This window comes from Agelaius tricolor, unplaced genomic scaffold (assembly GCF_023055355.1).
Source record: "Agelaius tricolor isolate 1412-34295 unplaced genomic scaffold, bAgeTri1.0.p SCAF_10, whole genome shotgun sequence".
Classification (NCBI taxonomy): Eukaryota; Metazoa; Chordata; class Aves; order Passeriformes; family Icteridae; genus Agelaius; species Agelaius tricolor.
Window position 1 is genome coordinate 9,789,515 of NW_027269270.1, and position 26,413 is coordinate 9,815,927.

General features: G+C 43.1%; 2 protein-coding genes across 2 annotated transcripts in view; both read left to right on the plus strand.

The window, feature by feature from the left end:
• The window catches only part of BMPR2 (bone morphogenetic protein receptor type 2), a 105,797-nt gene extending 92,483 nt beyond the window's left edge, over positions 1-13,314 (plus strand). The window contains exons 11-13 of the mRNA XM_071434671.1: positions 1,654-1,826; positions 2,884-4,145; positions 5,843-13,314. Of these exons, the coding sequence (XP_071290772.1) occupies positions 1,654-1,826; positions 2,884-4,145; positions 5,843-6,093 (1,686 nt within the window). The 3' untranslated portion in view covers positions 6,094-13,314. The remainder of the gene's footprint in view (positions 1-1,653; positions 1,827-2,883; positions 4,146-5,842) is intronic.
• Positions 13,315-22,735: 9,421 nt separating this feature from the next.
• The window catches only part of FAM117B (family with sequence similarity 117 member B), a 29,001-nt gene continuing 25,323 nt past the window's right edge, over positions 22,736-26,413 (plus strand). Inside the window, exon 1 of the mRNA XM_071434672.1 lies at positions 22,736-23,488. Within this exon, the coding sequence (XP_071290773.1) occupies positions 22,960-23,488 (529 nt within the window). The 5' untranslated portion in view covers positions 22,736-22,959. The remainder of the gene's footprint in view (positions 23,489-26,413) is intronic.

The window sequence follows — 26,413 nt, forward strand, 5'->3', positions numbered from 1 at the left end:
TAAAGCAACAACCTGAGCAGAGGATGTACATAAAATAATTCAAAGGCTTTAAGCTGTGTCGAGATGTTACTATATTCTTGTCTCACTTGCCAAAGTGGGGCCACACTTGACTTCAAGGTCAGCAGTGAAGGATATTAACAGAATAATAGAATAATGCTAATTTCTGGTCCCTTCTGTCTTTTTGATGAGTGCTGGTACTTGTAAATAGTTCATTTTAGCATAGTTGTCTTTCAACCTGAAATTAATAGAAAACACATAATTGTGGTAAATGTGATGCTGAAGAACTCCAGTGTTGATAACTCTCTGTACAGTCACTACTGTGTCCTTTAATGATCCTTAACACACCTAAGGAAAGGATCTGCTACAGGACAGACAGTATTCAATTAAACACTGGTTGAAAAGTCTTGCAAAGAGGAAAGGCAGGAGATTAGAATATCCACTGATTTAGTCTGAATGGTGACAAAATCAAGTCCTAAAAGCTGAATGAAGGCATTTTATTGTGGGAGAGAAAATGGATCCAGTGCCCTGACTCATGTGCCTCAGCTGAGGGGAGGGTATTGGCTTATGCCCTGTTATCTGCTGTGGGAAGGGAGATGAAAGGTTTGCTTGTGGGGGAGCTCGTCCCCACCTGTGCAGCCAGAGCTGCATCACCAAGCAGCAGTGCTTGCCAGATGCAAGCCATGCCAGGAGCTCACTCCGTGGGCGAGGAGCTCTTGGCTCCTACTCAGAGCTGGTCCTGGCTTCCACTGCCAGCAGGGCACAAGGCAGTTCTGGCACACAGACAGTCAGCAGGACTCACTGAATGCCTTAGTGCCCAGCTGGGACTCTGCACAGTCCTCAGTGCTGGAGAGGCTAAAGCTGGGCTGTAGATGTGAGCTGTGCTGGTAGACCAGATCCTCTCCATGGCCATAGGCTGGCAGCAGGGGCCCATAAATGTCTGCCTGGCTTTTGTCCTCCAGATAGAGTGCAGACAGGAGTGTTCAGTGCTCATCATTTCAGTCGTTTCCTCTCCAGTTCCCTGAACATATGGCAGCACGTTTTGGAGGTCTTGAGCTCTAATCCTGACTGTACAGCTCATCCCACAGTGTGATGCCAGGAGCACGTGTGTGTTTCTGTTTCTCCACCTGTAAAACAAGTGCAATAAAAATCTCCTCCCATGGCGCAGACAAATTCATTGATACAAGACATTTGGATGTCACTGTGGTGAACAGGAAGACAAGGATGATGAAGTGAGCACAGCTGTTACTTGCATACAGTGCAGGGGAGCAAGGCAGTGACCATTAGCAGAACTGTGAGAATAACCATGGCAGCATTTCCAATATCAGCAATCCTTAGACACAGCTCTCAAAAGGCAAGGAGAGTGAGCAGAGCATGCATCCATCAGAGGGCTGGCTGAAGGCTGTATGGACATTGGTGAATGTAGCTTTTGCTTAGTGTCTTCCCAGTTGATGTCTGTATGTGAGGTGTGATAATTTTAAATTGCACATTGCTAGTAATAGGTTAAATTAGCTTTGAATGAAATTGTGTTTCTTCTGTTTCTCTCTTTCAGCAGCTTGTGACTGTTTCCAGGCATGCAGAATGCTGCCATAAAACAGTAAATTAGAAGCCCAGTATAAAGGTAAAATAACTAAAAGGGGTTTTGTCTCCTGGCAGGCTGTGAGGTCACTTAAAGAAACAATTGAAGACTGTTGGGATCAAGATGCAGAAGCTCGACTAACAGCACAGTGTGCTGAGGAGAGAATGGCAGAGCTCATGATGATTTGGGAGAGAAATAAATCAGTTAGTCCAACAGTCAATCCTATGTCAACTGCCATGCAAAATGAGAGGTAAGAGGAGAGCACATTTGGGTTTAGTCGGCAGGAAATGCCCAATGCAGTGCTCAGCTCACTCCAGGACAGAAGCTACAGCTTGCTGCACCCATTCAGTGATGTGTGTTACATGACCTAGCCTGCATATGGGTATTGCATGACATAATCCCAATTGTTTGTGCTCTTAAGATCTCCTGTGTGTATTCCCAGAATTCAGGCACCTTTTATGTATACAACTGTATTTCTCACAGAGGGGCCTTTTAAACTCAGCTTAGGCAAACTGTCTCAGCAGGCTTGCCATGATGGAAAGTGACAAAGTGAATTGTCTTTAAGTACACTTGCTAAATGATGCATCAAACTTCTGTTTAGTGTTCTGCTAAAAACTGTGAATTTGCAGTCAGTGTGAGTTCAGGAAATTACCAAGTCTCAAACCTGTAGTTTTTCAGTTAACAAAGTGCAGGGCCATTGTTTAAGTTGCTGTTCTTCTGACCTCAGCAAGAGAAGTGCTGCGTGTTCTCTGCTTATATATGATCCAGAGGGAATGACAATTTGCAGAGCTGACTTTAGGGCTTAATAATATACTCTAGAAATCCAGATTTGAGAGAAGAATAATGTTGCTGTATATGACACTGTTCATTGTCATGAGACAAATATTATGTTCAAATCATAAAATACCTAAATTGTCAAAATAGTAGATATTTTATGGGTTAGGACCTTGTGACATTTTCCCAGAATCACTTTCTTGATTTAGTCTGTTGGGTTTTTGTTGACCTTCTTCAGCATCACTTCTCTGCATCTAGAGTAGAACCGTAGCAGTACTTTGCCAACTGGACAAACAGCATATTGGACAAATAGAACATTACTGTTCTCCTAGGAAATAACATTCATGATGAAATTTTGCCCTAGTAAAACCAATTTACTTTTCAAGGAAGTTACTGAAATACCTCAGTTTGTACAGTGTCTATCCTTAGTTTATGCATGAAAATAAACAGCTCAGCTCTCTTAAATGAGAGGCATTATAGTATGAGGTGATTTTTACATATATGATCTTAATACCTCTTTTTTTTTCTTAAAGGAATCTGTCGCATCATAGACGTGTTTCAAAGATAAGGCCATATCCAGATTATTCTTCCTCTTCCTACATTGAAGATTCAATCCACCACACTGACAGCATAGTAAAGAACATTTCTTCTGAACATTCAATGTCCACTACACCATTGACTTCAGGGGAAAAGAATAGAAATTCCATTAACTACGAGCGGCAGCAAGCACAAGCTCGCATCCCTAGTCCCGAGACAAGTGTCACCACTTTGTCCACCACCAATACAGCTGGCCTCACTCCCAGCACTGGCATGACCACCATATCCGAAATGCCTTACTCGGATGAAACAAACTTACACACTACAAATGTCATGCAGCCGGGTGGGCCCACCCCTGTTTGTCTGCAGCTAACAGAGGAGGACTTGGAGACAAATAAATTGGATCCAAAAGAAGTGGATAAGAACCTGAAAGAAAGCTCTGATGAGAATCTGATGGAACATTCACTTAAGCAGTTTAGTGGGCCAGATCCACTGAGCAGCACTAGTTCCAGCTTGCTTTACCCACTGATAAAACTTGCAGTAGAGGTGACAGGGCAGCAGGACTTCACACAAGCTACCAACGGTCAGGCGTGTTTGATTCCGGATGTCCCAGCTGCTCAGGTCTATCCTCTACCCAAGCAGCAGAACCTTCCGAAGAGGCCCACCAGCCTCCCTCTAAACACCAAAAATTCAACCAAGGAGCCACGGTTAAAATTCGGTGGCAAGCACAAATCAAACTTGAAGCAAGTGGAAACAGGCGTAGCCAAGATGAACACAATCAATGCTGCAGAGCCTCACGTGGTGACGGTGACCATGAACGGAGTGGCCGGGAGGAGCCACGGCATGAACTCTCACGCTGGCACAGCCCAGTATGCCAACGGCACGGTGCCCTCTGGCCAGAGCAGCAGCTCGGTAGCGCAGAGGGCCCAGGAAATGCTTCAGAACCAGTTCAGTGGCGAGGACAGTCGGCTGAATATCAACTCCAGTCCCGACGAGCACGAGCCCCTGCTGAGGCGGGAGCAGCAGGTGGGCCACGATGAAGGTGTCCTGGACCGCCTGGTGGACAGGAGGGAGCGGCCGCTGGACAACGGGCGAACGAACGCCAACAACAACAACAGTAATCCCTGTCCAGACACTGCTGCAGCCAGTGTCCAGAGTGTAGTGAGAAATCCTGGGCAGACCCAGAGCAGAAGAGCACAGAGGCCTAATTCGCTGGATCTGTCAGCCACAAGTAGTTTGGATAGCAGTAGTATGCAGTGTAAGTGCCTGCAGGGCTGAACGGGTTCCCTGACACCTCTCTACCTAATAACTGCATATATCTGCTCGGATAGAAATTATTTCTGTCTCCCGTTTCTCCTCAAAGCATACTCATTAGATCTCATATAAATGTAATTTCCCTCAGCACAACTTCTGTCTTTTTGATAAAGTCCTGTCTCCATCATTTCCAGTATATTAGATCACTATCATCCTCCCATATACACAGAATAAATCTGTCTCTTTTTAACCCATCCACTCTGTCTCTAGGTTAACTTTCATTATTCCTTGCAAGGCTCCTACCTTTGGTAGCTGCAAAGCATATTGAAAAAGTGTCCTTTTTTTCCTGCAGGGGCACCTTACACCTTTTTTTCCTTAGTTTTCCTCATTCTTTCAAGAGTAGCTGTCTCTAAGATGCATTGATTAAAATAATTTATTATAGTAACTATTTCTATGCTTCATGATTTTAAAGCAATTGATATTACTGTATTAGCCCAGCCTAAATGTCCAGTCAGGCATTTCTATTTTGCTGTCCTAGCTCCAACAGTTAGAGCAATTCTTCATCAGTTTGCCACGTACATAAATATTAATCCATGTAATTAGAGAAGGAATTGATTTTAATAGTTTATTTCAGAATAACTTCCTGGAGAGTTTTATGGCCAGAAGTCTAAGAGGTTACAATGGGGCTCTCCTTTTTACAGTAAAAATGTAATCATATAGTTATAGTTAAATTAGATGCATCCCCTGGATTTGAGCCTGTTTGAGCTATTGGAAAGATCTCCTGGTGTGCATTTTAAAGAAAATATATTTCCAGAAGTCACTGTAGTCTTGAAAGGTGCTTGCAAATCTCATGACTATGTTTAGGAAGATGCTGTGATAGTAGTGGAGTAAACTGGGATGGCAGGCATCTTTGGAAATAAAAGGTTTAAAACCAAACAAGAACATATTTTTCAAGAAATGTAGTTTAATATTCAGCAGTGGAATATTTAAGCCTTCCTTTTAAGTAGGAAACTTTAATTTTTGTCTTAACATGTTGATGTGAGTTGAAATCTTACCAAGATAAAGAAAAATATTATTGCAGTGACTTTCTTTAATTGAAGTTTAAGTTACAAGAAGGGGTTGTGTAAAGTTTTTTTAACAATCAGATTTTGACTGCTGAAGTTTTATCACGGTTAAAGTTGGTCCTGCCAGTTTTGCAACCCAGCATTCCAAATCCTGACTTAATGTCTTAACAGAGAATGGACTGTTTTGTTTTCGGGTGAAATGCTTTGCCAGGTGGAGTAGGATTAGGGGAGCTAACAGTGCACTATTTAAGTTTTAGCCTTTGCTGTCCTGTAGTAGCAATGTTCTTTTGTACCTCCCATTGCAGGTAATATAAGATACTATGATTGCAAAAGCCCCTCAAATGTCAAATGCTGATTCTCCCGTTTGATGCCAATGTGCACTCCAGGTAACACAAATTACTTCACTGAAGTAATTTCTTACAGAGAATAGAATCTAAGCCCTTGTTTTAGTGGCAGCTGTTGTGGTGGATAGACCTGTCATGCCTCTGCCCCACAGTTGCTTCTGTGTTTATAGATTTTGTTCTTTTGTTTCTGTTTCACATAAGTAACAATCCTGGCCTCCAGTCTAATCTCGCCTTCCTCATAATACTATTTTCTGTTGTGTTTTCTTGTTTTGGTTTGGTTTTTTCCCCTTCAGTAGGTGACTCCTCACAGGATGGCAAATCAGGCTCAGGAGAGAAGATCAAGAAACGTGTGAAAACTCCGTACTCGCTCAAGCGGTGGCGTCCGTCCACGTGGGTCATCTCCACGGAGCCGCTGCACTGCGAGGTCAACAACAACGGCAGCGAGCAGGCAGTGCCCCCCAAATCCAGCACTGCTGTGTACCTTGCAGAGGGGGGCACTGCCACTACCATGGTCTCTAAGGACGCAGGGGTGAACTGCCTGTGAAGCGCTTCAAAAGCCGACCTTTGTTTTGCGTTATTTGAAAAAAACGTGCAGAAGACATTTTAAAAAACTGCTTTCTCCTCCTGTCAGCAACCCCTACCAAGGACTCGCTTTAAATAGATTTCAGCTATGCAGAAAATTTTTAGCTTATGCTTCCATATTTTTTTATTTTGTTTTAATTTTTGAACGTTTTTGCACTTTTATTTAGTATCGCTAAAGTTAAGTCTGTCTGTTTTGACCACGGAATATATATATGTGTATCAAAGATGTGGTCTCAAAATATTTTTTTAAAAAAAAGTAACAAAAAAAAGTATTGCTGATAATCAGTTTGGACCAGTTTCTTAAGGTCACTAAGAACATAAGCAGACTATAAGACAGGTTTGACTGCAGTGGTGTCTTGTAACCATGTTTTGATTTCTGTGCACAAGCTAGTCTGTATATTTCTATGTTACAAAGTGTATTCTCTTTTGAACCCCTTATTTTCCTTGTGTCATGTTGAAATGTGCAATAGTCTATAGTTCACAGTAGGCTTTATTGAAAAGTGTGTTTCTAAAACTGCCACATGTTCCCATTTTTGTATTTGTTAATTTTTCCTTGACAGTTGAGCAGTCAGCCGGTCATGACAGTGAACTTTGCACATCGTAGCCAGCTTGAAGCAGCTGCCAATATCACATTGTGCTCAGAGGTGACAATGCATGAATTTTCCCCAACTTGAAAGGGCTTTAAAAAAGGAACAAAAAAAAAAATCTGAGCTCCGTACCTTTCTTTTGATCCTCCCTAATCAAAATGTGTTTCCTTTATAGTAGTAGATGCCAGCCTGTGAAGCTGAGTAACAAAATGTTGAACAAATGTAAGGAGACAGTGTCAACCGTTTTTTCCATTTTATTTTGTGTGCAGTTTCACCCCCTGTATTTATGTAAAACCTTATTTAGATCACTAATGATGTACATTGAAAAAATACATTTTATTCAGAAATATTAATAATTGTCATACTTTAAAAGCTTGAGTGAAGATGGGTTGTGAACGTATTTTGTTTACACAGAGAAAAAAACCATCGATCTTACTTGGCACAAAACAGTTTGGTGATGAGTCACAAGTCTTTCCTGATTTACCTCCTTACAGACAGGATGGAGTAAAAATGAGCCTGATTACTTATGCAGGTAGGTGCATCCTAATTGATTGTTGTTGCCAAGTTGAGTTGAAACTCGTCCTCCCTTCAGAGTTCTTAGAGGCCCTCATTCATCTTGTTAAAGTTTATTGCATGCTTTTAAAAATCATGGGTGTTTGTGGGGGAGGGTTGGGGATTTTTTTTCCCCTCTACTTAGTCCCTTCTTTCAGTTTGTATGCACATTGATTTTAGCTGTCAGTGAATGTGAATGTAGTATGTATTGAGATAAATTGTTTATTCACTATCTCAAGTAAACCCTTCATTTTTTTGGAATGATTGGTTTTACTGTCTACTGAAAGAAAATAATTTTCTTATTAGTTAGAATCTCCTTCCACCTAAGAAACAGCCTTCCACCTGAGAAGCATTCTTTCCAATCGAAAACCCTTTAGTAAAAACTATTTGGATATAAAAAGATGTATCACATCAGTCTTTGGTAACAAGCAAAGATTTATCACTTCATCTGAAAACTGGTGATGTTCAAAGAAAGGAAATCAATTCAGTCAGCCTGCCAGACTCCTGTGGCAGGATACTGGCAGCAAACAATTGCCTCCCCCAGCCTGTCTCCTTTCAGCTGACTGAAGCAGATGCTCTCTGCTTTTAAGCTCATTTGTTTCCTTGCCATTTTACCATTTTTTCCCCCTGAGGTAAACTTTGCCAACCCTGTTCTTCTCTATCTGCTGATACAGCTAATCTAATACATGCCTTGCTTACATCTGATTGATTCTTGCTGTTCCCCAAATTCCTTGCTTGTTCTTGATTGCTATGATTTTCTGTTGTAACACTTCTTAACATTTCTTAGATTCTCCTAGATATCTCCAAGAGATAGCACTATAAATGCAGACTTTGAGTAAGTGTAGTTGTAGAAATTCAAGCCACAAGGCACATTTTGAGCTCCCTGTGTTCTTTAAGCACCAGTTCAAATATTACCTCTCGTCTCTGAGGCATAATTATGCTTTCCCCCTGTATAATACAGTTATATCACCCCTTTTTAAAAACACAGCCTTCTTCTGGTTTGACTTAATTCACTCTCTGGCTTCCCATCTGCTGCAGTCTCACATCCCAGATGTTGAAAACCTGCCAGTTGCTCAGCTGGGTTTCAAGACCTGAATCAGAATTTCTGGCATTCTATTCATATTGCTCACTGGGCTCTCTTCTCCTCTGGCCTCCTGTGAGTCTCCATTTGGAGTGTTTGGTGGTGTTTTTTGGTGAGCACTGATCGTGGTCTTGAGGATTCTTCACTCCTATCCCAATGACTTTTCTTTGCCTTGCATGTATCATCCATCAGCATTTCAGAATGTGGGCTGAAAACAATATTTAGGACTCTAAGTCAGACTACTCTGGGGAGAGAAAAATTAACTTCTCTGACTGCTGCTTCTTTCTGCTGAGACAGAATTGCACCAGTCTTTTAGCCTTTCTTTGCAGGCCATGCCTTTGTAAGAAATCCAGCTTTTTTGTGATCAATGCAATCAAAATAACTTTAATACCAGATGAAGATATTGTTCTGCAGTTTTCCTTCAACATTCTTAAACAATACTTTTTTTTTTTCCTTTGTCTATTTCTGTTACTTGCTGGAGGGCCTTTGGAATGAATTATAATTAGTAGCAAGATTGGCTGTGCAATCTACCATGGATAAATATAATTTGTAACATGATAGAAAAATGTATTTTATCAGGAAATACCCTATAGATTAAACAGATAAAATCTGTTCTTTTTTAAAGGTCAGTCAAAGCAAACTCTAAAGTAGGTACCAAAATACTGTAATTCTGCACAGCTAGATGAAATCAGATTAGAAGTTTGGTTTTAGTGTTTAATTTAGTAATGCCATTTTTCCCTCACAGCACATAATCCAGTATCCATAGAATACTATCGCTGTAAGTTAAATGAAATTGAATTTTCGTGCTGCAGGGAATCGTCCTTAACCAAACAAAATATATGTAAGAGAAAGAATTCTACAAATCAAACGCAGGGATGGTTGATATTGTACAATAAACAAGGAAAACAAATGTGATTTATTTCCTTGTGAGTTATGATTTTGCTTATTTGATTTTCAAAAAAAGGAAAGTTATGAAAGTTGATAATTTTCTATCAGTTTCTCATGCATATTGCAGACAAGATAAATACAGCAAAATTAAAATAGAATGGTAGTGTAAATACCTATTAATTGTACCACTGTCAAATAGGCAATAGTAGAATACTTGTTACGTAATTTGTAATGGAGAATTCAAGTAAAATGATAGAGCAAACAGTTTTGATGTTTGTCTGTATAAGACAAAATCCAACATCTTGCTGGGTATAGAAAATGGTTTACTAGCAGAAGGCAGGAGAGTTGTTTAGGTTAATGCATTGTCCCTTGTTCTGTTTCCTGTAATAGAGATACCAACATAACGTGGCTTTTTTGAATTCTAACCCTTTGAACAGACATGCCTCATAGTCTTCTAAAATTGCTATTTACAGGTCAGATTATCTGCAACACTTCCCTGAATTTGCTTATAATGCTTTACAGTATGATATACTAGCCAGTTAGTATTACCAAGGACTTTCTTGAAACTCCAAGATGCACTTACACTGCACAGCTAAAGTAAAGGTATTCCTAATTTAAAAGAAAACCATCTGATAGTATCATAATTAGGATATTTTCAGAAACAACATTTGCGTTCTTGTTTTGCTTTCTTGGTGCCACTCGTTTGTCTCTAGTTCTCATATAGAAAATTACCTGATTTTCAAAGGCAACACATTTTGATTTTTTTTCGGTGCACTGGGCACAAAACATTGCAAGATAGATGCTGGCAATTTTCAGGAAACAAGCAACAAAAAACTCCCACCTCATAAATATGTTCAGAAAGTTCACATCCTCCTACCTGTCAGCTTTCTCTAAAAGAAATCTGGAATTCTACCTGCCTCAGAGAGGAGAATAAGGAAGTTCTTTAATTGCATGGAATAAATTATTGGCCCCAAACTTAATAGTAATGAATACTTACTTAAAAATATATATGTATACATTGTATATGCCCTAGTTCCAGTGTTCAGTGCATTTTGCTCTAATGATATTCCATTTTTAAATGTTAAAAAATATTCACTAATACAACATTACTGTGTCGATGTTCAGATCGTTATTTTCTTTAAATGAAAAATACAAAAGTTCTCAACCATTCTTCCATTGAAATGTTACTGTGGACATTTCTTGCCTAATTAGGGTGAATTTTAAAATTGACGTAATTTATCTATACATTAGAAATGAATTATACTGTAGTTTTTACTTGTATAAAAATGATGGCTGGTCCCATTGCTGAAATAGGCTGGGTTTAAGCCATAAAAATATTTGCCAAGCACAGTAGCATATAAATGACCTGATGTCTAACTGGAAGATTTTTAGCAGCTCATCAAAGTAAAATGAAATTGGATTGATCAGTCTTTGAAAGATCATAGACTGGATAACAATATTTTGCATAAATTGGGATTATTTGAACTTTTCTCTCTGGTCTCCCAGTACCCATTTTAACAGGTAGCTATATTAACCTTCTTTTTAAAACATGCTTACTAATTTTTGTTCAACCTCAAGCCTTTCTTCAGTGAAAAAACTATACATATTGCAGTGCAGCCAGATATATATATTTTTATGTAAACTCTGTGTGTATTTAGATGCATATGTATGTTGTGTGTCAGTTCCAGGATTAAATTCTGTGAGTTACAGCATCAGATGGTAGCACTGGTAGAAAGTATAATGTGGGGGGGTTTTTTCATATGTCAAAATTGTCTGTAGTGCATCACAGTAAAGCTGGGATCAGACTGTGACACACAGTCCAGTTGTTCAGGATCTCCTGTGACAGACTTGTCACTGATTGTTTGGGTGGAATGGATTTATGAGAGAGAGAGAGAAAGAGAAAAGCCTGGGAATGCACATGACAAGCTTTATCTGAAGCTGAGTAATTTAAGATACCTCTCTCAAAGATCAAAAAATAACCCAAAACACTTAAAACGTGATAATTTTTACAAGGCTTTTTTAGGTAGTAGCTATAGTTATATGTGTGGTTGCCATTTAAACATAGTGTTTTAGTCCATTAAATCAAATTGCATTTTAGGCTTCTGTATTGTCATATGAAACTGTAGCTATAGAAATACATCCCTTTTTGATCTCACCCATCCCCCAAGTAGGTTCAGTTTTGACATGAAAGAGTAACAAATCAGTTTTCTCATTTGGGGATTCTTCTGTACCGAGTAAAACTGGGGGCAGAACTTCCATTTCTGCAAGAACAGATTTGTGCTCCTGCAAATGCGAACGGATGTTATGTTCAGCACCCGTGTTCCTGAGGGAATGGGCACCTCCAGGGCTCATGGCTGAGCCCAGTGCTCTTGGAATCCAGCAGGAGTCTGCCTTTGACAGTGGGCAGAGGAGGGGTGGGTTCTGCTGGCTGTGCTGTTAAAGGTTTCTGGGGAGGATTAGCCCTAGGAAAGCTGATGTGGAATGTGGGGATGCAGGGGCAGCCCTGGCTCATGAGCCTTGCTGGGTGTTGCTGATGGGGGATTCAGGCTGTGGAGCTGGGTCAGCACAGGGCAGCTGTGGCATTGTCAGGAAGTGGAACTGCATTGGGGGAGTGGGAGTGGAAAGGTTCAAGGTAAATCCTCATTTACACCAAGGCCCTTTAATGTTCATCTGGGCTCCATGCAGGTGCGTGTTAGCAGTGCATTATTAATACAAGTTACTTCTTATGGCCATTTCTGTTTATTTCACTGTGGTTTAATATACACATGTGCATAATAAGCAGGAACTAGTTGGAGTTATGCTAATTCTTAGAGTAATCATCAGCCATTTTTCAAAGCCTATTGCTGTTTTCATCAGCAATTGTTTGAATTTGCAAGTCGTTCAGTTGGTTAACTTCAATGCATACACATGCTTCCACAGCACAGGAAGGAAGGATTTCTTCCCAGTCCTTACAGGCTTCTGCAGATGTATCACTGGAGTGTGTCCATCAGGCACAGCACCTCACCTGGTAACTATTTTAAAGCAGAAATAATTAGCTTTATAACTTTCTAGTTCCAAGGTCTCCACTTTTGTAGCCCATTCACTTGTTTTTAAGACAGAAAACATGTGTGAAGTTTATTTCTAGAGCACTTGATTCACTTTCTTTTTTGTGCTTCAGAACTGTATCATGAAGTTTCACACTTCAGTCTTGTTTATTCAGAAAATAGTTAATGTTTCTGGTCTTTGTAGTTTGTAAGAAGTCACGAGAACAAACAGGCAAGTCCTGATGAGCTGACTCATTTGTCACTTTTGAATTTCCTGATTGGTGACTCTTCTCTCTCTTTCACACTGTTGAAACGTATTTAAAATGGTTTGTATGTATATGTTTCTTGTCTGCTTTTTGTCTCTAGAGGAAAGCGTGCTCTATTCACATTTATATAAGCTGGAATAATGTTTTACAATCGCTGTTGATTATTTTCCCCCCCAAATGCAGTATAAGAGGAAAATAAAGATGGCAAGAATGAATTTTTAGGGTTTGGTCTTCTGTTATGGCTGAAGTAAGAAGATGTGAAACTGCCGTTTTCCTTATGAAAGACTGTAAAGAGAGCATTACTTTCTGAGCGAGCTTTTCTGGGGGAAGAGGGGGAGAAATCCTAGAATATGGAGTCTCATCAGAACCCTTTTGTTAACGGGTATTTTTGGTTTTCCTCTCAAATGACTGAGGAAATATCATGTATGAATTTATAAATAATTGCTTTCAGTTATTTCTTTTGTATAAGCTGCGCAATACCCTTGCTATGCTGTATAAGTTGTGTTTCATGGAACAGTGTGAGTATGAAATAAAAAGCTAATTTTTGGGTTTTAATCATCTGTGGATGCCACTATGAAAGCTGACATTGTTAAAGCCACTACAGAGTTTTCTATGAATACTTGTAAGAATTGCTTTGTTATATATAAACCTAAATAAAGAGATTGTATTGATACAGAGACATTGGATAAGAACATTTAAAAGGCTATTCTTTAGGCCTGAGAGAAAAGGCTTGCTGTAAAAATGGTGCATTATTCCATTTATTAAAGATCATATTAATGACAAAAAGCATGGTCTTTTGTTGGTGGTTCATATTGTTATTGGCCATGAGTATTAACATGCTCCAGGAATGAGAGGAAGAGGAAATCCCCCTTGCAGCTGTGTGGGTTGGTTGAACTGAAAAAGATGGATTAAGTTGTAGTAGAAGGATGCTGCAAATTTCCACTGACTGACACTTTTCCACTATACACAGGTTGGTGGCATCCATCCTGCACCTTGGATCTTGTTTTATCTCTCCTCCTCAATTATTGTTAATTTATTTTTCTCTATCCACAGTGATTATTTTTGCAAGCAAATAAGTGATGCAAGTCTCTGGCCAAAGAACTCAAAAATTCAAAGAAAGAAAGGAGACAGAATGAGGAGCTTCATTTCTTGCTGTCATAAATAAGGAGGAAACAACAAACTGAGGCAAGTAGTGTATGGTTGAGTATCTGCCTATATGGCAAATGATCTCAGCCCCACAAGTGAACCTAGAAACCTTTGGCTACAGGAAAGGACCATGGCAGGCCTTGCTTTCCCTGGAAGCAGGAAGCACAGTAGGAGTGGAGGCCAGCATGACAAAAGTAGCTGTGTCCCCAAAAGCAGTTCTCACTTCTGGCTTGGCTGACAGTAAGAGCAGCCAAGTCCTGCCCTACCCCAGCAGGTGTGGCTGAGCCTTATCCTCAGGGCATCTGAGAAGCCTGACTCAGCCCTGCAGGAACAGAGTGTGAATGGTGAATTTTACTGATAGATTTTTCTTTGGGTGCATGAGCTACTTGGACTTAAGAAAGTCTCCTCATGTGTGACCTCTGCCAGCTCTCCCCTGCAGAAATAACCACTTTTATTTGCTTTTGCTTTGCTAATGGGAATTGAAAGTAAAACAACAATAATTATATTCCCCTTTGTTCCAGAGCAGCGATGCAGCTGCAGAACGTACTTTGTGGAACACAGCCATGTCAGTCTTCCATTTGTTTCCATTCAGGGTTTTTTCCCTATTTACTTCTTGCTAATTCTGATGTTATGGAAATTCTCCACGTGCAGGAGATTATACACATCTGCTCACTGCCATGACCCAAACCACATTCTATTGGATAAGAAGGTTAATTTTCCACAGGCAGGAAAACTCAACTATACCAAAATATTTCTATAAATTCAGCCTTTCATGTTAACCTGAAACATTGTCATTCTCCATCCAGGGAAGAGTTGAAATTTCTGGAATTTAAATGGCATACTTGGGTATTCTCCTTTATGTCAGAGGATCTTCTTTCAGCTCTCAGTACCACAGGGAAAGTCTGTGAGAAATCCACAAATGGTGATCTGAGCTGAAGTCATGCTTTGGGGATCACTGATGCCTCTTTTACAAAGACAACAAATGAGGCTGCCTGGGGACAGCTGGTCTGTGGGAGGTGATTAAGGAAAGCAAGTCTGTATTTACTATGCAGTGTCTGAGCAAATGGCATTTCCAGACAGGGCTCACATGAGCACTGGAAAAATGTTAAGGATGCAAATATTGAGAAATGTTGGAAACCACTGACCCAGGTGCATTTCAATTCACAGGACAGGAGCTTTCCAGCACCCTCTATCACGGTCCATCAAGTCTTTTGGAGAACAAGGACACACAGTACAGAGCACACAGGTGCCTTGGGCAGATAATGGACAAAAGCCAGTGGGCAGCACCTCAAGTACACAAGGTGGATTTGAGGAAGGAGAAAGCATGAAGGGAAGCTAGGGAGACTTGTTTCAGGCATCAGCAACACTGTAGAACTCAGCATTTGTCTTTGGCCTAATTTCTTTGTTGTTGCTGCCAAGTGCTAGCAGGAAAGGATAGTGTAGGGCGTTGTGATAAAAAGGGTACAGAGGTTGTACAGCTCGTTTTACCTGTGCCACTGAGTGTAACAGCCTGCAAGCAGATCCTAGGAAAGGTACAGGCCTATTTGCTTTCCCCTGTCACCTATTGCAGCCTTTTTTTTGGGAGAAGTTCATGGCACAAGCTATCAGATTTCCTAATCAGAACGACTAGAAATACAGCTTTCTAAAGCTACTTTTGTGCACAAGGGACTGTGGGGAGTGAGATTGGCTTGTGCTCTGTTCCTGGTTTTGTTCCTGACAGTCTGTGTGCTTTGCAGTGACTGGTATTTTGCCAGTCTGCTGTAATATTGAAATTACACCTGTTTTCTCCATCCCCTTCCCTTTCTCTCCCTTTGTCCCACTCCCTCTTTCCTCTTATTGGAAAGGTAATAATCGATCCCTGCAGAGATGTTGTAAAGAGTAACTTCCAGCACCTCCAGGTCTCTGGATTAGTTAAAACATCAGATCTGGCACAACTCACTGTAGCAGGGTATAGGTGTGACTAGCCCAGGAGGTAGGCATTGCTGATGCACACACATCAGCTGTACTGGTGCAGCAAAGGTGTGCATGGGTGACCAGAGAATTTCCTGCAGGACTGATCTCTGCTGAGCTGGGAACACTTTATTGGGAGCCTGTATTTTTTTTTTTCCATTCCAAGAATTTTCTTACAGGTCCAATAATAATTCTGAATCAGGCCTCAGAAGTGGCTGGCTTAAAATCACTATAAAGCAGGCTAACTTTATTTATTGTCTGCTTCTGGAAAACCAGAATGCAACTAAATCATGTGTTTGAGCTTCACCCTGTGATTATGTGAGGATAGAAATGTGCTTTTAAGGCACAGACAAGCAGAAGTTCCCATCCATTTATACAATCTGTGAACTGAGACTGACATGAGAAGTATTTGCAGCCAGGCAGAAGCAAGCAGCAGTGTCAAGAAGACTTGGGCACTGTGTTAACCCCAGCTCAGCAGCCAGCCACAGGAAGGGCTCACAGGTTCTCCTGTGGCAAACCAACAGCCTTGGGAATCCTTCCCCTGTCCTGGGGTGGGGTGCAGCAGGCAGGCGGAGGAACTGCACTCTGCTGGGTAAGAGGGGGAGGGAAGCAGGAGGAAGGGCAGAGTTGTTGCAGGAGGAAGGGCAGAGTTGTTGCAGGATGAGCCCTGGTGGGATGCCAGCTGGAAGAGCTGTGGCTCCGTGCTGGCGTGTGGCAGAGCTGAGAGCAGCTCTTGGGCTGAGCTCTTGTTCAGCGTGCAGCCTGAGGCAGGTGCCCCTCCTTGGGGGAGCTGGGACAAACCAGCACAGCTCGGCTGGGCCTCAAGGAGGAGACACCCTGCAGGCTGGCCATGATGAAGCACCAGCTCAGCCATGGCAGCCACAGCTGCTGGAGATGTCTGCCTGCTCCTGCTGAGCAGAATCAGCCTGACACCTTGTCTGAGCACTTGGCTGTGAACAGCAGCAGAGCTGGGGCTTTGCCCACCTGTGCTTTCTTCCTCTCCAAGATGACATCCTCTCTCTCAGTGGTGGCTCTCTGTCTCTCCTGGAGGCACTCAGGCTGAATGGGAGAGGCAGTGCATGAGGACAGGATGGTACCGCAGAGACAAATTGATGTCTGGTTCAGATGTGACCAAACAAGTTAAAAGCTCCCCTGCTACCCATGGCTGAGTGCAAGGGAGGATTCAGAACTCTGCTTGATCCATTCTTTCCCAGTAAGTGTTTTCCCAAATTGGAGAATCACATGCTCATGCTTCATCACACGCTTTGCTCGAGTTAATTAGTTTAACTACAGAGCTAGTATATGTCTGTGGAGGGAGAAGAAAAATCATTTTGTCACTGCCTCTCAGTGCATGAATAAACCATGCCAACATGCTTTCCACCAACTCTTTACCTTTTCTAAATGTTATATGAACAAGTAGAAGCAAAATAAGATTTTAGGCCTGAATCAGTAAGAGTGAACTCTCTGCTCTCTTAAGTGTCTGTAGTTACATGCCTATTCATCACTTACACAGGATGTTTAGCATCCTACAACATGGTCATAAAACCTACAGTATAGAAATATTGTCACTTACCAAATTAATTTATAGTGTCAACATTTGAAACAAATACTTTATAGTGTGTAATTCCATTGTCGTCACAGTACAGAAATTGTGCTGGTGCCTTGCTGGAGCAATCAGTGTTTAATGTTTGTAAATGAAGAATTTCTTCTGTCATTTCCACGTGTTCTTCTAACATGAGACTAGAAATACAGAAATGCATTACATGTCTAAACACAACACAAATACAGACAAATCTATTATATTTGCAAGCTCTGTAAATATGAGCTAAAAATGCTAAGCTTTTGAAAGATAAATAATAAATTCCTTGCTTCCTAAAATGTAGGCAAGCTTTATTATTGAATTGGAGGAGTCATGTGCAAATTATCATTCAGCATCTTGTAGGGTACCTGGGGGAGATTATACTGTCTCTTGTTTAAGTGGACTAGGCCACTTCTCTCAGTGTTACTGAAAAAAAGATTCTGGAATGTGGCAGACAACATGCTTTTCCTGCTGCTCATTCTCTTCCCTCATCCCCATCCAAAACCAGTTTCAGGTCCCATCACTGAAGAAAATGAGACTCCATTTGCTCCTTTAGCAGCTAGACACTCACCACAGGGTTATTGCTTAGTGTTGCTGCTGACTTTTAACAGATGCTCAGAAAACAGATCTGTATGCATGGAGAAACATGTCACATGTAGGTGAGCTTGGCACTGGCTTCTAAAGAAATTAACCTTGTTCTTCTCCCAGGTAATTACGAGTGCCAGGAATGTGCAGTGGGAGCATCTCCCAAGCCAGCATGTAAGTGCTGCATTGAGAACTGAGTTTCTTTGTCAAAAATGTGTTATCTTAATGCCAGTGAGGAACTGAAGCCTCTGAATGTTATTTCTATGACAACTTTTCTTAAAGATTGTACCTTAAAAAATGTGACAGAAGTGCATTTTGCATTTTTCTTATTGCGAGGAGTTTGATTTATGTCCAAGGTCCCATCTGTTGTTTTTTATTGTTTTAATCTTAATACCTTATTTCAATCTGTTTGCCTTCTCAAATCCCCACAGATTTTCTGGAATATTAACTAGGCTCTTACAGGTTTTGTGTGAAGTAAATTCTATTATATTTGTCCTATTTTTTAAATGTCTTTTTCTCCAGTTGATGTTCAACACCCACATAAACAAGCAAAACAAACTCACTCTGCAGGAGAGAGATGAGAAATGCAATGAAATATCCTGAGGCATAATCCAATGTTTAGATTAGACTCCCAGAATCTTTAGTCTTTCAACCTTCAATATTGCTTACATTAACTGTAGGTTAAAAAAAACAATTTCAGGCAGTAGATTGCTCCTCTACATGTGCTGCTTTGCATTTATTTAATTTTGGAATAAGACAATAGCATATTTGAAGCTGCTTGAAGTACAGTCATTTTCTGTAAGGATTACTATTATTACTATTATTTTAACGGAACATTTTTCATAGATATTATTATGAGCAGTGAGCAGTACTACTCACACATTTTCAGTCTGTAGTACCAGAAAACTCCCTAAGTATTATCTGTTTTATTAGGTGTGCAGTGGGATTTGGGCCTCTCAGCTTAGTTAAACCTCTTTGACCCTTGTTTCTCTGCTTTTCATTTGGTGTTAGCAGTTGAACAGTTGCCTGACTTGTTTACATCCCTGCTTTCAGCAGGTTCCAGATTTCTTCATGCAGCTCTGAGTGTTTGATCAGTCTGCCCTTGAGGGCATTCAATATGCTTCAGCCTTTGGATTGATTTGTTTGGATCTGCAGCATTTACCACAGGCCGTATTTTAAGGAAGAGCCAACAGCTTGCACACAAGGGGCTCTCTGCCACAGCCAGGCTTCATCTCCCAGCACTGAGTACAGAGCAGCATGTTTTGGCAGGACTCTGAATGGGTGCTGAGGGCCTCCAAGCCAGTGGGATGTGGGAGTGCTTACCACCTCCTGGGGTGGCACTGCAGCCTGCTGTGTGAGCACCAGGGCCAGTGGGTTGATAAAAATTCCCAGGCGGGGAGGAGCTGGAGACACGGAGATGGGCCCTGTGTACATGGGGTCACATGTGACTCCAGGGCATTTGGAGTCACTGAAGTGACTGTGGTCACTAAAAGGCAGATGCACATGCTGAAGGTAGAAGGCTCACAGCCTCTGTGGTGATGAGGAGTTTCATTCCTGTTTTTTGGATCACTACTGGCACCATTACATTAGGTGTTGTGGCCAGAGTTAGAGTGTCATGGATTTGAAGAAAGCACAGCCTAGAGGTTCCACATGAAACCGTAAGAAATGTGTTGCTCAGAGGTGGCCTGGACAGCATTTGGCAAAGTGTGCAGGCAGAAAGGAAGGTGACAGCTGAAAGAAATCCAGAGCCTGAGAGGTGTGAATTGCAAGGAGAGTCTGGGGGATTTGGATCCAAGTTATCTGGGGCTGGGGTTTTGTTTTGAGGGTTTGGGTTATTTTGTAATTGAAAATGAGTTTCAAAACTATTTTCAAGTTCATAATCCTGCTTTAGCTCTTTCCATTATTTCCATAAGGTGTAGGAGTAAGATCCTGTTGTAACACATTTGTTACAGTTTAAACAAATGAATGTAAGAAGTACACGGTGTTTGAGTAGGGCTGCGTACATGACTTTACATGTCGAGCTCTCACGTCTGCTGCGTGCAGAGCAACACAACTGATGATGAGCAGTGCACATAAATGCTTTGCTTTATATTCTCACAGCTACTCTGTGGAGCAGTGTCATCTCTGCAATGTGACAATAATGTGGGAAGTACTATCTATAATTGTAACAGGTATCTTCTGCAATCAAAGTCGTGACTTGGCTCCATAGCATGCAGCATGAAAATAAATATGAATCAGTACCTGTCACTTTGGCCTCTTCAAAACAGTAACAGGAGTGAGAATGCATGCAGAATATTTTGTGCTTCAGAAGTATCTTTTTGGCATACTCCTTGCAAGTATTGGGAGAAACTGCTTCCCAATATTTCTGATAAGTGTAAACTGGGATGAAAGTCTGCTGCACAACTGCACAGGTGCTGGGAGTGGGTGCTATCACCCACTCAGAGGGAAGAACTACGTCTTCTGCTCTTGACTGAAAATTTCAGCAAAGAAGTGAAACAAACACTGTATAAATTAACCTTCTTTAGAATAACTGCACTGTTCTGGGCTGCTGCTGTGGTTTAACCTGTCAGGCAGCTGACAGGTTAACCCCACACAGCTTGCTCTTTCCCAGTGGGTGGGGGAAGTGAACTGAGGGGAAAAAAATGAAAATTTGTGGGTTGAGATACAGTTTGATAGGGCATATGATGGTGATAATAGATATTAATATAATATAGTAGACATTACATATGCATATAATATAGATAACAATAACAGAAGAACACAGAAAGCAAGTGATGCAGACTGCAGTTGCCCAGCCAGTCCCTGAGCAGCAGCCCCCAGCCAGCTTTCCCCCTCATTCACATGCTGAGCTTGTGCAGAACATCCCACCGTCCCGTTGGGGTCAGCTGTCCTGCCTGTGTCCCCACAGCTTCTTGTGCCCCCCAGCCTCTTTGCTGGTGGGACTGGGTGAGAAGCTGAAAAGTCAACATTTCCCCTGATGCTTTCTGCCAGCAGCTCCAGGTAGGGCTGTTCTCTAGCTGTGGTGTTTTACTAGTTGGTGAAAACATAGCTGTTATTTGTTGATTACATCCCTTGGGTTCTGATGATGTCATCTTGCCATTTAGTTCCTAAAAACTTGTTCTCCTTGTCTCTTGACCTTGCTTTGTGTTATGGCAAAATGGGCTTTCAGAAAGATTTGAACTATTTTCTTCCCCTTCTCAAAAATTTATTCTGCTGTGTTGCCCCACAGATGAGTCACAGAAACTACTGAAGGACAAAGCAGCAGACAGGTTCTATTTATTTCTCCAGACATGCTGGGTGCTGGTTTTCTACCTCCTGGGTATTTACCTGTGGAGAGCTTTAAAGCTGATGTTCTCTTTTTCAATATGTACATGGAGTCACTGAGGGAATTGCAAGATCCCTTCATCCCCAATGATGGAGTACACAGCTTATACTGTTCTCTGTCTCTCAGCCATTCCCAGTGAGGAGAACACTGTCTCCCAGATATTTCATTAATGATGGGGAATCTGGGATTTTGATGCCTTGCCACATTGTACCAACAGCGCTCATGATGGCTGCAGGAAAATGACTGGGAAGTGTCCCTGTGTGTAATTTACAAGGTAACAAGTAAATTGCACAGTTGAAGGAAGGGATACAATAGGGCTGATGGTGATCTGCCGGGCTTCTGGCGCCTTCACTTGGCAGCCACTTTCAGGGGTAGCACAGGGTAATTCTTGAGACTGGACACAACCTTTTGCAGAAGGTTTTGATTGACCCTTGCAGCTCTCCTTCAGGCCATAATATTAGCACTTACAGTACTTGTGAGAGAGCATAATGCCTTTCAAAATAAATGTAATTAATACAGAATGCAAGAGCTTACTTCACAACAGCCTCATCACTACATCTGTCCTGTTCTCTTTTGCCAGTCTGATTCCTCACAAACAGCTCTTGACTCTAACAAGAGCTTTACCCTTCAAGGCTTTAGGCAGGCCAGTATCCAGGCATTAAGAAGGGCCAGTATCTTGATTTTCAGGTTTGTTTTACTTGTCTGCCACAGCTCTTCAAAGGGGAATTAGGGATTTTGGAGTGAAGTGGGCTTCAATCAGAAACAGCAAAGGAGAGAGGAAAAAAAGAAACCCAAGCACAACCAAGATGAACAGAGACCAATATGTAAATTGTTGTCACACCATTTGTATCATAGCAATGCTTTTCAGTTTAAACATGCAACTTGTAGAGCAGTATTGAAAAAAATTTGTGTAAGTACTGGTAACTCAGAAGGCGTTTGCAATAGAGACAGAAAAAAGGTTTATTGATTCTTTCTCGTGTTGAGGGTACTAACATGCGTTTACCTTGCATCTAAATAACCAAACACATGAACTAAGGCCTGTTCCATGCACTCATTCACTGCTCTGATGTATAAATTTGTTTAAGTGGATACCAGCAGTTAACGAATATTATTAAAAGATTACAATGAAGATGCAACTAATCTGACCTAACGGAGGAGAGTAAACACAGCAGTTAAGGGAAAAGAGGGTCAAGTCTGCCTGGATATTGCCCACGTCTCTGGTGCCATCATCGGTAACACCGAGCTGGTGGCAAAGCGATTGGATAAACCGCAGTGGAGCCCCGTCCCCTCCTGGAGCGCACCTCGGGCTAGGAATGATGGAGTAGGGATAATGGTCCCTCAGAACAGGACCGAGAGGCGGGGGAGCCGCCGCCAGCCCGCAGCTCTGCCCGTGGCGGCGGCGGCCGGGCGTGAGGGGGAGTCGGGAGCGCGCCCCATTCCCGCCGGGGCTGCGCGGCCCCGCCGCCGCCCGCGTGCGGCTCTTTAAGCGCTGCCCCCGCCCCGCGCCCCCCCGCGGCCCCGCGCGGGCTCGGCCACTCAGGCGCGCGCCCCGCAGCCAATGGGCGCGCCGTAGCTGCGCGAACCGAGCGGCGCCGCGCCCAATGGGAGGGCGCGGTGGGCGGGGCGCGCGGCCGGGGCACTATTGTTGATGAGGCGCACGGAGGCTGCGGGCGCAGCGGCGCGGAGGGGACGGGAGCGGGACGGGAACCAGGACGGGGCTGGGGCGGCCGCAGCCGCCACCGCCACCTGAGGCGTCGGACCCCGCGTGGTGCGGCCCGCGCCTCGCACCCTTCCCTCTCTGCCCCGCCTTAGGCCGCCTTCCGCGAGCCCCGGCTCCCGACGGACAATGTCCCACCAGCGCGTGAGGCGCGGCGGCTCCCCGACCCCCGCCACTTCCCTGGCGGGGGGAGGCGGCGCGGCGGCGGCGGGCGGCGGAGCAGCGGGAGCGAGCAGCCGCCTCCAGCCCATGCGGGCCACGGTGCCCTTCCAGCTCAAGCAGCAGCAGCAGCAACAACATGGCAGCCCCACGAGGAGCGGTGGCGGCCCGGCAGCGGGGCTCCCACGCGCGGCGCCCCCCGGCAGCGGCGGACGCGGAGGCCCCGCCACGGCCCCGCCGGGGGGAGCGGGGAGCGGCGGCGGCGCCGCCTCTTCGCGGGGCAGCCCCACGCGCGGCCATGGCGGGGCGCGGGGCAGCCCCCCGCGGCACCACCACCTGCCGCCGCCGCCCCCGCCGCCGGGCAGCGGGCCCTCGCCCTGCTCCTCGCCGGTGCCTCCGCTGCCGGAGGGCAGGGTCCGGCACCACCACCGGCGGCAGTCGCCGGAGCCGGGCAGGAGCTCCCCAGAGAGGAAGAGTCCCAGCTCCCCCGTCTGCAAAGGTGAGCGGCGGGGGGTCCCGGCCAGCGGCAGAAGGCACGTCCCGGGCCGCCCGGCCGGGCGCGGGTGCAGGGCTGGGGCCGGCGGTGCCTTGGAGCGTGCCGTGCCCCGGGGCAGAGGTAGGGACGGGGCTGTGCCCGGGCTGGTGCTCGCCCTGCCCCTTCTCTGGCCGGCGGCAGGGCTTGCCGGGTGTGTGTGCGTGGAAGGGCTCGTTGCTTTTGTTGCTGCTCTGTTGCGCCCTGGCTTTCAGAAGAGGAATAGAGAGCCAAGCGTGCCATGTGGGGGTTGTGACCGCTTCTGTAGTACCGCGAGTACTGCCTCGGATTCAGGGGTGTAGATGTACTTAGGGTGCTTGCGCACAAACTTAAGGTGGATTTGGTGTTTGGGGGCTGTTGTGAAGCCTTCGCATTTACCCTTTCTGCACACCTCGTGCCAGATGGTGTATGTGGTGTTATCCAAACAGTGTCCCTAAGCTTGTAATTAAAGAACCAACTAGTGCTGTAGGCATGGCACATAGGTGTAGAACAAAAGTATTCAATGTCTCTCTTAGTAGTTGCTTTCAACATGAACCCTGCAGAAGGACGTGTGTGCTTGAGAGTGATGACAAGCTTGTGCTATAGTGAAGATAGAAAATAGCGTGGTGATAGCTTACAGGTTGTAACAAACTGCATTTTAACTTCCTGAATAATTAAATCTTACTGGGAATGCTTGAATATAAGTAATATAAGGCATTAGGCTGAGGATAATAGAGGCTGACGTATGTAAGTAGTTTTTATTTTTGGGTTAAAAGTTTACTCAAAAATGCATCAGTGAGGTTTTGTGTTAATGTCCTCAAATCTGTTACTTTTAGGATACCAAAGCTTGCAGCTACTAATTTCCATGAAATTGCTTGTGGTAATCTAAAGAGTAAAGCTGACTAATATGCAGAAGTGTACATGTGGAAATCTAGGACTAGCCCTCCCTTTAACACTTCTGCTTCTCCTAATACTCCTCCCCCTTTCTGAAATAATGATTGTAACCAGTCTACCACACTGGGTTTTTTCCTTTTTCCTGTCCTGGCTTTTGAGGAGTGGTACTGCCAAATGAGACAATCATGACCAGTTGGTACAAGATGACTGTGTGCCTCCTAGTCTGCTAGTGTAAGAGAGGACTGATAAGGTTATGAGTTAGATTTTCCACTTTCCAGATAAGAGTAATGAGGGTTTTATTAAGGCTGTATTATATTAAAGGCTTTGGATTGAGGAATGTGTGTATTCTTCATTTGAGGTTCTTGTTAATCAGTAACCTGAAAGACATTATACATATCACAAAACCCTGTCTTCTTCTGATGCAATCTGCTGGCCTGGAGAATGAGGAAGAGTATGGTTAGCCTTGAGGTCCAGGTTCAAAAACTGTTTGTAAAGGCATGTGTCTGACCACTTAGGGTGGAAGAATTGCACTGTCTTTTAGTCACTGTGGAAAAGCCTGCTGAAACCATGCTGGCCTCTCTACTGCTTTGGAGAATTAACATGTATAAGGAAAGAAGTCATTTGATCACTCTCCTGTGTTAAGATAACTCCACTAGCTTTTTACAAGATGTGTGAAAACAGAAGAGTGGTGTCCATTTAATTGCTTCCACATGTTCCAGTTCCTAGGCAGTACTTGTACTGGCCCCAAATGCAAGTTAAACCTCTTTCTTATTGCTTAACGTTTGTATTGTGTAGTTCAGTGCTTGATAGAGGCTCAGTTAATTTCAGGTTTTTTCTTCATCTAAATGAGTAAACAGGGTTGGCTGAGAACGTGGAGGTGGAACTTTTTTTACTAATGAGGCAATGGTTGTGCAGACACACAGGACGTTTGAGGGTATTGGTGAGAATCTGCTGCAGAATAACTTGGGTTTTTCTGTTTCTTGCTCTCAGTTAATGATGGCTTTAGTTCATTCCTACAGCTGCAGGCATCTTTCTTTAGATGAAAATGAACCTTGAGGTTAGACAAATGATAGCTTTTTCTGAGCTTAGATACTGCTTGTATCTAAGTTTAAGTTGTATTTAAATATAAGTTGTATACTTCAGAGGCAGTTTCATATTTTTCAGATTTTCTTTCCTGGGAAATAGTTGAATAGTTTTGAACTTAGTTTTCATGAATCTGCTTTACACTTGAGAACCCTAACTTGTGAATTTACAAATGTGACTTTTCTGGGGTTTGGGCGTGTTTTTTGGAGGTTTTTTTAGCCCTTGTTTTCTGATCTGAATTGCAATTAAATGTTGGAAATACTCAACTGAATTTTCTGTTGACTATGGGATAATTGCAAATGGAAGATTCTGTCATACAATTTCTAATTTTCCATGCTTTTCTTGCCACTTCTCTCCCTCCTAAATATGACCAGAAACCCAGATCTTGCTACTACCTGTTTTTCATCTTTTACTTTGCGGTTCTGCAGTCTCTAGCACTTCTTTCCCAGAATTCAGCTTCCAATCGCCTGTTAATGTGTTCTGCCCTTCCCGTCTCTGTTGAGGCCTCATTTCTGCACTGTGATGTCTGTCCTGCAATCTCCAGTTTTGGTTCAGTTTTCCCATATGCCTCTTCAGCTGTCTGCAAGCCTCCCATTAGAGGCCATTGTTTTGACCTACCAGTACACTGTTGTAACATGAGCTAGAGCTTACACATTTCTCTATCTTCGTTGCTTTTGCCTTGGTTTATTCACTGAGTAGAGATCTAATGGGATCTTGTTATTTGTGTCCTTATATGAAACACATCTTAGAGGAGTTGAACTGCTCAGCTGCAAGAATGTTACAGTGTACCCGGCTGAGTAAACAAGAAGGTCAAGACCAGAGCCTTAGCAGTTGTTTGCTTTCAGGTGCCTTGAGGTAGTGGGAGAGTTCTTTGCTGGGTGCTGGACTTTCTGGTATATTCCAGTTGACTGTATTGGACATCTAAACTCAGTCTAA